Source organism: Phytophthora infestans, genomic scaffold (genome assembly GCF_000142945.1).
Source record: "Phytophthora infestans T30-4 supercont1.9 genomic scaffold, whole genome shotgun sequence".
In the NCBI taxonomy this organism is placed as follows: domain Eukaryota; phylum Oomycota; class Peronosporomycetes; order Peronosporales; family Peronosporaceae; genus Phytophthora; species Phytophthora infestans.
The window spans coordinates 3,006,910-3,018,576 of record NW_003303750.1 but is presented as its reverse complement, the minus strand read 5'-3'; the positions used below and the strand labels follow the sequence as shown (position 1 = coordinate 3,018,576).

Here is an 11,667-nt window from a genome sequence, read left to right as displayed (position 1 = left end):
GTACCGTTGCTTTGCGCAAAGTGGCGTGAGGCGTGGCGGCTCTGCTACGATATACTACATGCTGAAGTGATCCCTGTAATTATACAGGTTTGCTTGAAAACTAGGTTGCAAATATTACTCGCCACTTGCGAGTCGCAACAAAGTTTGAAGCTACAGGCCTCGGGGCACGTACTAGAAGACGCAGGCGTCAAATTGCACGCAACAAAGACCGAGTCTTCTAGTGGGAGACTTCTAGTGGTAGACTGCTTATCAGCAACAACAAAAACCTTAGTGAACTAATGTGCATTTATGTAAAGCTTTTTTTAGCAAAAAAATCAAACAATAAGTAAATTCAACTTATCAATCAAAAGATCGATCTACGTACGTAGCCAGTGGTTGATTTCCATGCTAAATTTAGTTAATCCGTGGATTTTTACCTGCGTGGGGTATTAAATCTATAACCATCGATACGACATAATATTTTATAAAGTTAATCATTTGAAGTTTGTATGCGTTACTATTTAGTATAGCACAACAAAGACTCCCTGAATTAAACCCTATTGGGCTGCGTGACGGGGTCACACAGCACTTTGCGCAAGAGGAAGTTGGCTTCCGAGAGTCTACAAACTCTCAGTGAACCGTAAATCACAGGCCCTTTTGTATAAGGGAGCGAAGTGACCATTCAAGGTAAGTTGTAAGCTGAATGTATGTATAGGTATGCTAAGCTTGAGTCAAACATATAAATTCTAAGTCACCTATAGTAAAGCTATTTCATCAGCCAACGGCTAGCCTCTGATGACCCTGGTACCATGTATCAGATATCCCGTAACAAGGGTTCACTTGAAGTTACGTACCCCGTTACACTCTCATCCACTTAGGTTCGGTTTACCGACCAAAAAGAATAAGGAATTGTACGTCACAAACTCTCATTCTAAAAATCGAAATACATCGACTTGGTTGCGCGAACGCGGCGAAGGCTCAATTCACAGTTAGAGCCTCGAGAAGCGTCTGTGCGCTCCTCTTCTTGGTCTCCACTTCGACCGTTGTCATGCCTCGTGGCACTGCGAAGAGCGGTGCGAAGACACGCTCCAAGGCTGCTGCCGGAAAGGCGCGAGCCAAGAGAGCTAAACCTCGCAGCAAAGGCTCTGCACTCCAAGAGGCTACTAAGATGGCCTCGAAGGCGATCGGCGCATCTGATGACGCGGCTTCGAGTCAGCGTGCAAACAAGCACCACGGTCCGTCACCGTCGGTCTCTTCAGACAACCGGACGAGACCGCGGTTCGCTGAACATGAGTTCGAGTTGGGCAGTGAGGGCGAGGGAGCTCTCACAATGCTCCTGTCGGCTTCTTGGGAGGGCACACTCCAGCTTCTAGCAGGCACGACGACGAAAGCGTACACTCTCTTTCTAGTGATCAGGGTGATCACAGTCCCAAAACGTCTGTGCGCTCTAAACGTCCTGCCGTTAAGGCTAAGGGCTATCCCAAAGCTGCCAACGACGAGTAGGAGAAACCTCTTAAACATCTCTCGCTCGCCGAGGGTCTTGTGCGTACTAAGGCCACCAAAGCCGAAGACGCCAAGCCCTCTAGTAAACACACGGCTTCGAAGTCTCAGCTCCGCAAGAAGAAGGAGACTGGGTACTCCTATCGGAACCTCTTCAGTTCCTCGGATGAAGAGGAAGCGGAGGGTGCTATCTATGATCCCGGGAGCTCTTGGACCTCGATCAGCAGCAGGAGGACCTCCAAGCTGCTCGGCGCATGCGTGGGGGTCCGGTGGTGACACCCGTCAACCAGGAAGCTACCATCAACTCGAGAGGTTATTGGCCTCCCTAGAAGAGCTGGTGGCTAACCTCTTTCTGTAGATCCTCGTTGTCTTTCGTGGAGCTGTCGGTGGCCACACTTTTAAGGGCGTTTACGAACGTGCCCTGGTCGAGCAGGAACAGTTGCTCGCTGGCAACTTGGAATCGCCACCAGCATTCCATGACGATGAAGACCAGCACTATCAGCACCCTTGGCTCGAGTGCCCTGAATGGAGACATCACCACTTCATGCCGCCATGATTACGGGTCGAGATGAAGCAATCGGCATGCATTCGCCTGCCCAGAGTGACGTACTCCCTTCGAGCACAAGGACAGCCAGAAGTACTGCGTGTAGAAGACGAGTAAAGTGGATTGAGGTATCAAAAGACAGACCGATAAGACACAATTCAATTTGCCATAAAAGCATCAGCAGCACCCGGCAGTTGTCATACTTAAATTTTATCGAACGTATTGCGCTTCCTCATTGTTGAAATCATCCTCCAAGTCTTACTTAATACTAGGAGTACATATAGGTATGGATAGTCCTCACCAGATTAATTCCACGGTACTACGTAGCTCACTTTTCGTTATCTTGCTCATAACGCGGCTTTCATTTTTGTTGGAAGCTGATTGCTGACCAAATGTTGCAGCATGGTTGACCATGATGTCCGATTTTGGGGTTCATGAATAGACGAAACATTTGCATGAAGGAATTGCTCGCTTACGAATCGGTCGTAAAGCCGATCGTATAAATCCCGTCACCAGTGTATGGGTGGTCACAACCTTCAATATCACGAAATAGGATCAGAGCGGGAGAGATCAACCCTGACAAAGATCGCACTTAGTCGATGGGTCGGCTAAATGCTCAAGAAACTCGGTGTGCGCTAGGTGAACATATTAATGACTATCTGCAATGACGAAAGTGGCCTGGTTTGCGACGGAAGTGTTCGTTTTAAAGTTTGGGGGTAAATAATGTGCAGATGCTGTGGCTGCAAAGTAGGCGCAAGAGATGCATTTCAGTACTAAGGACATACAGTAAAAGTCAGGTAAAACACGGTACTATACTAAGTATTACGTTGGAAACTTTAGCTATCACACACCACACGTACATACAGCTTAATGTTCGTATACTTGCCCCGAAGGATCGTTTCTTCTTGGTTTTGAGTTACAATGCCACTCAACGTGAGCAAAAGTCAATGGAAGCTGTTTTGAATAAAATATGTTGGTTATACTCGTCGCGTTAGTGCTGCGGCTTGTTATAAAAACCACAAATTGTAGTATAGAGGGTTACTTCTTTAAATTGTAATTCCGAACTTCTTCGTGCAAGGCACGACTTTGTTAATAACGGAACCCATTTAGATTCCAATGAAGTTTAAGCAATTTATCCCGCTTACTTGCTCGCTTCACTTCAGGATCTACACACCAGCATGAGACTGCGGACGAACAATGTTCCATGCTCCACGGGCAGGGATCGCTAGTAAACAAAGGGAAAATACTACGTGAAAAAAAGCGGGTAGATGTATTCCCAGCTAAGTCGAAGACGATCTAGTAAACGCTCAATTCAATAAGATGGGAGCTGCACTTGTGAAACTTAGCTACGCATACGGCTGTTTCAATGTCGTTTTTGTCCAACTGGGTCAATATCCCCCCCCCCTTCTGAGATAACGTTTCGCATTTTAAAGGTATTGTGATTGTCTTACGTAAAGCTGTGATTTACGGTTACGTCAAAGGTATTACTGTACGGTATTAGCCAAAATATGTTTTTGTACGGTTTTACCGACGGTCTGCGATCCTGGTAAGAATTCTGGATATTTATATCCAGAGAACTAACCCTTTCGAGAGCCTCCTTACTAAACTATACTATACATAACAAAGTCAATTCCTACTAAAACAACTGCCCATTTACGAATTCGAGGATATAAACGCCACATCGCCTCGTCTTTGTTTCCGTATCGTAAAATTCAAATTGCTAACATCCTCAATTTCCCTTTTAAATTGCATTACAAATGTACACACCGGATAGATTTCCGGAAAAGAATTTATGATGCGATGCGGGCATACAGATGCATACTGTTCGATAAATGATAATGGGACGCATAACTGGTATCCAAATTTATCAAACAATGCCGAGCGTTGCAGTTTTCATGAGGTGGTAACGTTGCAGACCGACTACCACCCCACCCCACCAAACCAACGCAGCCTCTACATTTTATTGAACTTTTTAGTGGTGTCAGTGAAGCTTATTAAAATGTGCAAAATACACCCGTAGTTTGAGTCATTGCTTGTTTGCATGTACGTCCTCATGATTACTGGTACTGTAGCATTGCATGTACTGTAGTAATGGGACACATGCCGACACATCCGATCCCTATTTTAGTGCTCCAATCTAATGGTTACGGTGCATGTGTATGTAAGCATGCATGGATATATCAGCCTCCTCTGGAACGGATTTCAATTTCCATTCCGTTTTTTGCCTCGGGAACGTTCGAACTCAACCCACCACCAGCGGCCAATGCTGCTTTTCTCTTTCTTCGCGTTATGGATAGCAATCGCTGGTTGTGTCAAAGCATCAAGTGCCACCTCACAAGCATCTCGACTGAATGGCTGGTATCCCTGTGCGGTCTATACTTTTTCCGACGGAGGGAGCTGAATGCACAGTGTGCTACGTTCGCTGCCCCGCTGTGTTATCCTGGTGTCGGTGAAGCCCCCGAGTTTGCGGACCCGACAGTCGACATATTTGTGAAGCGCTTGCCGGCAACCGAAGGCGATCCCAAGACCGCATCAAATGTGTGGCTACTACAGGGTGGCCCCGGGTATTCTTCTAGTCCCTGTGAGTTCAACACTGCTTTAGATATTTAATTTCAAACCTCACATTATTGTATTAATATCTTAAAATCGCAGTGGAGGTCGACATGGTAACACTTCACGCACTGCTGAAAGGTGAAGTCAACGTGTACACAATGGACCATCGCGGAACTGGACGAAGCACCCGGTTCGAGTGCAAGGCAGCGCAGGCGACAACAACTGGTTCCCCTTTCGGGGAGGCGCTCGACTTGCCAGAAGTTGGTCCGTGTGCCAACGCACTGGAAAACCAGTATGGTGATCTGGCATCATTCTCGATTACAAGCGCCGCCAACGATATTTCGATGTTTATCTCCGAGCATTCCAGTGGAGCCAGTACCATTGTGTATGGGGTGAGCTACGGCACAGCGTTGTTGGAACGACTAATCCATTTAGCGCCCCCTGAAGTCACGGGGTATGTACTGGATAGTGTTGCTACGGCATCGGGGAGTAAGGGATTTGTGTACGCGTCAAGGTGGGACATTGATTTTGGTGAAGTTGGTGACGCTTTTATGGAGCTTTGTTCGGATAACAGCGAGTGCAACGCACGATTTAAATCAGCTGGACTGCGAAACACGCTTCAAAGCGTGATCGATCGTTTTGACAGCAAGCCTAACTCAACTTGCGCCGCGTTGGTGACTGAAGTCAACAAAAACCTGAGTACCGACCCACCCTCGTTTATACTGCGCCGTACACTGGGGACCCTATTGCAAGACCCGTTTTTGAGGAAACTTATCCCTCCACTCGTTTACAGAATGCACCGCTGCGAAACGAACGATGAGGATGTTTTGAAATTCTTCTTCTCAGCGCTCAACCCTGCACCCGGTCGAAGCCCCCAAGACAAGGTTTATGACTCGACCCTACTTCTAAGTCTCATCAACTACTCCGAGTTTTGGGAAAACCCCAGTCCTTCTTTTCCCGAGCTCCATCAACGGTTTACAAACGCAAGAATTTCCGATAGTGGAGCGCACGATGCTCTTTGGCAATACTGTGCTTTTACAAAAGACAAGTCGGAGGCATGTCAAGAGGTGGGCGTCGGTAATTACTCTGGTAATGGCATCGTCTACAAACATGACCGGTATTGGAACAAGAGAGCCACTATCCCGAAACAGACCAGTGTGTTGTTGATGCAAGGCACACTAGACCCCCAAACGGCGCCTAAAACCGCAAAGTACCAACTGCAAGCGCTAGTTGGGGACAATAAGGAGTTGATCTTTTTCGAGCACGCTACGCACGGTATTCTTGTATCCACCCAACTAGAGGACCCCATGGGTGGCACCTGCGGGATGAAGATACTTGCGTCGTACGTGAGTGAAGGAGGCGACTTAAGTCGTCTGGACAAATCGTGCTTAAACGCGATGGTTCCGTTTAACTTGACGGTGCCAGAAGCGTATGCTCAAGACTACCTGGGCACAAACGATGCGTGCGATGGCACGTACTACGCCCCCCAAGGCTCCACTGACAAAGGGGCGGACATTTCGTCCGCAGAATCAGACTAACAAGCTCTGCCATGCGTATCATGTCGCGGCCATATCGCCTTACAACTAGAACAGGGGGTACGATTGAACTACTGTGGTGCGACTCTACGATCTAGTTAACGTTTGATCAGCACAACGAATGAGCTACGCTGGCTGTGCATTGCATGCAACCAACTCGGTAGCACGTTGAAGAGGTTTTAGCCTTTTAACAAAAAAAGTGTTTTCTTGAGCAATTTTTAATTAAACATTTAAGACTTTTTTGTTTTTCAAACAGCTTTTTAAATTATGTTTGGAGCACTACTTCATGAACATAATGCTAACCCTCTAGTTTTGGAGCAACTAGAATCCGAAAAGAAGCCGATGGCTGTTTTATTCTTGGCCTGACAGAATTTAAAAAAAGTCTTACCGATTAGCTACTTTCCATAATGAGATTGGTTCAGAAGCCTTTATGTTTGCGTTTACCATAGCAGCTATGTGGATTCTTGTAGCTGATCCGAGCTCGAAAACGCTAAACTCTAAGGTGATTTCAGCGGTGGCAGGCAGCTCGACTTGTCTCCGTCGCCCCAAACTTCGCATGGCGCGTCAGTGACGTGAAAGAGCTCCCCTCTTAGAGCTCGGGTTGACGAGGTTGTCTTCACGTTCATCTCCGGGGTCGGATTCAGATTCAATGCCGTCGCACAAGGCAAAGAGGCCAGCTGCAATCACAGCAATGCAGTAGTGAAGACGCATTCTTAAACGAGGTGAGGAGGGGTCCGTTGCGCTGATGGGAAACTTGGGAATGAGCTGTAGCAAGTAAAGCGTTTTCCTGAATCGTTTGTAAACAGCATAACGCAATCCTTGTTTTCAATGTTTACAGCGATACCTTCGGGGGTGGATTGATGGTAACACATATTGAGGTGTCTTATGTTAGTGGATGTCCAGCTCAGCTCACTTGCACTCCCCTACGTATATATTCATATAGGTGCAACAGCTCCCCTTAAAGCCGAAGAAGAAGGCGTCGAGCAAGATGGCCGGAAAAATAATCCACCATCGACACCGACATGTACGACTCGAACAGGCCATGCAATAGCGTTGCAACCTCGCATGGGTGCGGAGGGTGGCGGGGGGGGGGACTCCCCCCCCCAAAAAAAAGTATTCTGAAAATGGCTGTTTTACTGGATACCTAGCTCAATCATTGAGCTAGGTATCCATTGAGTCAATGCTAATCTCACATGAACAGTACATGTATCCGGCGCGAAACTGTCGCGGGGATCAGCTTTTAGCACAAAAAATGTTGCTTATTTGGATTCAGGGACATTATTATAGGCTTATTCTTAGTTTTCTTTTAAAGAAAAATATGCTTTAATACGTCAAGTTTCTTATCTCACATGTTTCAATTGCTTTCTTGCTAGCAGCTTGATCTATTTTTTTAATTCGAAACTTTTAATATTACTCGGTTCTATTGCACTACTGGCAGTCCGAGTGCTTGACGTACGCAATTGAACATCAAGTCGGCCCACCGCACGTGCGAGTTGCGCAGTTCATCCAACACCCGACTGGGGACAGTCATAGCGGGACGTCTCACTATATTCAGGGCCCATCTAGTGACCACCACCACCAGCTCCTCTTCGCCGCCATTTACAGGTTCCCGATACGACGTCACCATGGTGACAGTCGTGGAGTCGCGTCTAATGCGCTCAAGCGGTCGGTACGGGTATCGCTCGTCTTGGTCCACGAAATCCGACGCCATGATCGCGTATCGCCCATTTTCAGCGAATCGCGTGTCTTCTGCTTGGTACCGGGCGCAGTCCGAGAAGAGCACGAGGTTTGTCTCAAGCTGTAGGCCACGCGAATTTTGTGACACAAAACGCATGTGGGATAAATGTTCGTCCCCCAGTTCGTCATCCTCCCGAATAGTAATGTTCCCGGAAGACTCGGAAATGATGATCTCGGCATTAAACACTGCTTGTTGCAGCGCTGCGAACACTTCCTGGACGCCTCCTCTAGCTCCTCGGAACGGGGTCACATCGAACCTCGCGATACAGAAATCCCCGTCCACAGTATCGTACCGTTCTTCCTGGAAATACGGGGCTGTCGGACTCAAGCCCTGCATCCTTTCCATTAAGAACCTTCTCGCTTCCTGTAGTTTCGGTCCTCTTAAGGCACTCAGCATCCTCATTCTGTCGTCTTTGTCTCTCCCAAGACAAATCCTCATCTCGGTGGGGTGGACTCGATGTAGGCTCTGCTGGGAGTGGCCTGCTAGCATCGCCTGCGCTCTGGCCAGAACCACGTGCTGCTCTTGCACTGCCTCTCGTAGAGCTGCGTTTTTGGCGCTGCGTTTCCTGTCGGACTGGATCTCGTCGCCACTTTCTACAATGGTTTTAAACTTCAGCAGTTCCAGTTCTTTTTGCAGAATTTCAATCTCTTTCTCAAGCGCCTGCATCTCCTCTTTACGGACAGTGTGGGTGGCCTTCCGCTTCTTGTAGATCCGCTTCTTTTTGGCGGATTTTACAGTAATATCAGCGTCGGAGGACGATAGTGAGGGCTCCGAGTTGATATTGTCGTGTATTTCTTCTTTTGGGCGAGCTGTAAAGCCTCTCAGCGCTGCGGCTGCGTGACGATCAGCGCCATAGGCTTCGGACTCGTCTTCGGCACTATCTTGGCGCTGGAACGAGCTTGGGAACGCCCTGGAGGACGGTGTTTGGAGCTCAGTGTACGCACCGATGGACGGCATGATGCTGACGCACGGAGTGTGCTTAAACGGCTGGATGCATATGATTGGATACAAAAGAAGCGGATTTAGACCAATAGTATACGAGGATTATTTTAGTTTACCGTATTCCTTATGTGATTGGCGACCTGCCAGCATAAAATATACCTGCATAGAAAACTATACTGGTATAACATGTTAAAAATTATATTGGTCGCCAAGCACATAAAGCACGACGACACGAAATTTAAATCAATTTGATTGGCTGCTGGATTTGTCGCTAATGACCGAGCGTCGCCAATCACATAAGGAATACGGTATTCACATTCTGTGAAGCTGCTCACTAGCCGCTCGCCGCCGCTACGCGGCGGAGTGGCATGGTTTGTTGGAGCTGTGGTTTTCAGTTTTAAGTGCTTCGTGGTGTCGCGTGTTTTGTGAGCGTCGTTCACCCCAGTAGGTCTTGGCTTCGTGTACTTAACTATTTACCATTCCGTAGTCTCATGCGGATCCGTATAGTATCGTTGTTTGGTACGCTTCCGTTACCCCGTACTACAGGTTGGATATCATGTTCTACAGTGGCCGGCGCTCTTCCGTGATCTTCCTGGCTTCGTGGCTTCCTGCTCACCCGTGGCCCACGCTGCTTAGTGATTGTCCTGTATTTGTGAACTCATTCTCTCACAGTGCTTAGTGACTGTGGGCTAGCTCCTTTGGTCTCATGCGCTCCTGTAGTACGACCCTCTTTCGTGGCTGCTAGATATTCTGTGTTCTCAAGGGTTTACGTGGATTTCACAGGCTTCGTGTCCATAATCATTCATGGTAAATAGCGTTTCATTTCTGAAACCCTCGCCATTGGGTGATCTTCCGAAGTTTTCTGTCACCTGTGTGCCGCGCACCCCTTTGGTGGCTCCATCCACCGCGTTATCGCGCTATCGTGCAATCGTAATGTGGTTATGCTGTCTATGCTATCGTGATCGCATAGTATATATGTTTTGCCAATGTTATCGCGCTCTACGATGGTTCCGTATTCCGCGGTGTGCAATCGTGGTCTCCAGAAGCGTTTCCCCGTGATTTTGTGGCTGGTCGGCCGTCCGAGTAAACGTGTTTTAATGAGGTATCGTCCTCAGTGGCCCGGCGATCTCAGGTTCTACAGTGCTATCGTGCTCAGTGGCTCGGTGATTTCCCGTGGCTTCTTGTTCTCCCATGTTATAGTGGCTGTCTTATCGTCCATGCTATCGTGCTGTCTTTTGGTATCGCGGTTGGCCTTTCGTCAATGCGATCGCTAGCTACCGTAGTATCGTGCTGTGAGACTCGGTGAGCTCCGGTTCTACCCTAATGTCGTGCTCCAATGCTCGGATGATATCCCGCTTATGGTCTCCCACGGGTTCAATTTTGGTCTGTTGACTGTGCTCCATGTTTAACCGTGGTGTTGTTGGAGAATTGTTTCTGTTCACTCTCACCGTTACGTGCTCTACCGTGGCTTCGAGTGTGTGTGCTCTTCCGTAGCTGTGCTTTTCAGCATGCTGGGGTGTCTATGTATTTAGTTCCCTTTTGTGGCCCGTACGCTTTCGTCATATTCTTGTCCTTCTGTCCTTTTCATGGCTGTGTGCTCTTCCGTCTTTTACGCTACGCGTACAAGTTTGTGGTTTGCATCAGCTAAGTCTTCTACCATCGTCCATGACCTTCCGTGCTTCGTGTTGCTCTTCTATCCCATCATCTACATAGCGTGGGTCGATGTTCCTTCGTGCTTCGTGCTCTTGCTTAGTCACGTGCCTCCGCGCTAACTTAAACACAATGGTTGTTCCCATTTTGTTTGATGTACGCTACATATATTGTTGGAAAGTTCGCACAATATCTGAAGACCCGTGCAAATACAAAGGAAAATGACACTTTCTCCCGGAGGCAGTGTGGGGTGCAGGGGTGTAAGCCACAATAGTCATATTTTAAGTTTTCCATATTATTACTAATAGTAATACAATTGTTATTTATTAGTAAACGCTGATATAATAATTATGTGTACTACTACTACAAATAGCTGCAAGCAAAAATATGAAATGTCTTGATAATAGTATTACTCAAAACAATTTTGTAAGTTTAAGTAATAGAAAAGTACTACGAAGCCAAAAGCATCATTCTAAAACCAATAAGTACTAAAGTTTGGCTTGAAGGCGAAATATGAGTCTCGAAAGGCTACATTTTTTTTCAACAGCTCCTACGACGATATAGTACGTGTGTGCACATCGGCGCCTTTTAATTATGCTAACTAACACGTACACAGGCGGCGCCCTTCGCGTGAGGTGGCGGTCCGCAGCTGGAAATGGGGTCAAAATGACATTTAAACGGTGCATTTAAGTACGATGTGTTGACCACATACAGTGTGTACACCACATAATGCGATTTTAGCCAATCGACGCCGCCTTCGCTGCGCTCGGCAGCCAATAGAACGCGCGTATTAGCGTGAGTTTTATTAACCCTATTCATGGCTAAAAGTGCAATTTTTGCATAGTCAAGCCGAGTCACAAAGATAGGTGCAGTCGAAAGGATGGGAAGATATAGTACCGAACAGGTGGAGTGTAGCCATGTGCGAGGAAAGGTTCATGCTAGCAAACAGGCTTATCCCACGAAAGTTCGAGATCCACTGTATCCATCATCCCTATACCCTGGATCCAGGTCCCTCCAGGCGGGATCCTCCCTCCTTGGATCCGAACTCGGAAGTATGGGATCCGGGGTACCTCGCGGTGGATCTTGACTCTTCATTAGCCGTGGCTACTAGATCCACCTTCAGAGGGCACCGACCATCCTTCCTTCGTAGGATCCACACTCGATCCACTCTTGTATAGTATATCCCATATCCATCTAGTAAATCCAGGTAAGGGTGGATCCGAGGT

General features: G+C 47.5%; 1 protein-coding gene across 1 annotated transcript; it reads right to left on the bottom strand.

Annotated features, from left to right (window-relative positions):
- Positions 1–7,531: 7,531 nt before the first annotated feature.
- PITG_06067 (uncharacterized protein) lies at positions 7,532–8,806 on the bottom strand (the record flags this gene model as incomplete). Its single annotated transcript, XM_002998216.1, has 1 exon — positions 7,532–8,806. The coding sequence occupies one exon, from the start codon at positions 8,804–8,806 to the stop codon at positions 7,532–7,534; it is 1,275 nt and encodes a 424-aa protein (XP_002998262.1).
- Between the last annotated feature and the right edge of the window lie 2,861 nt (positions 8,807–11,667).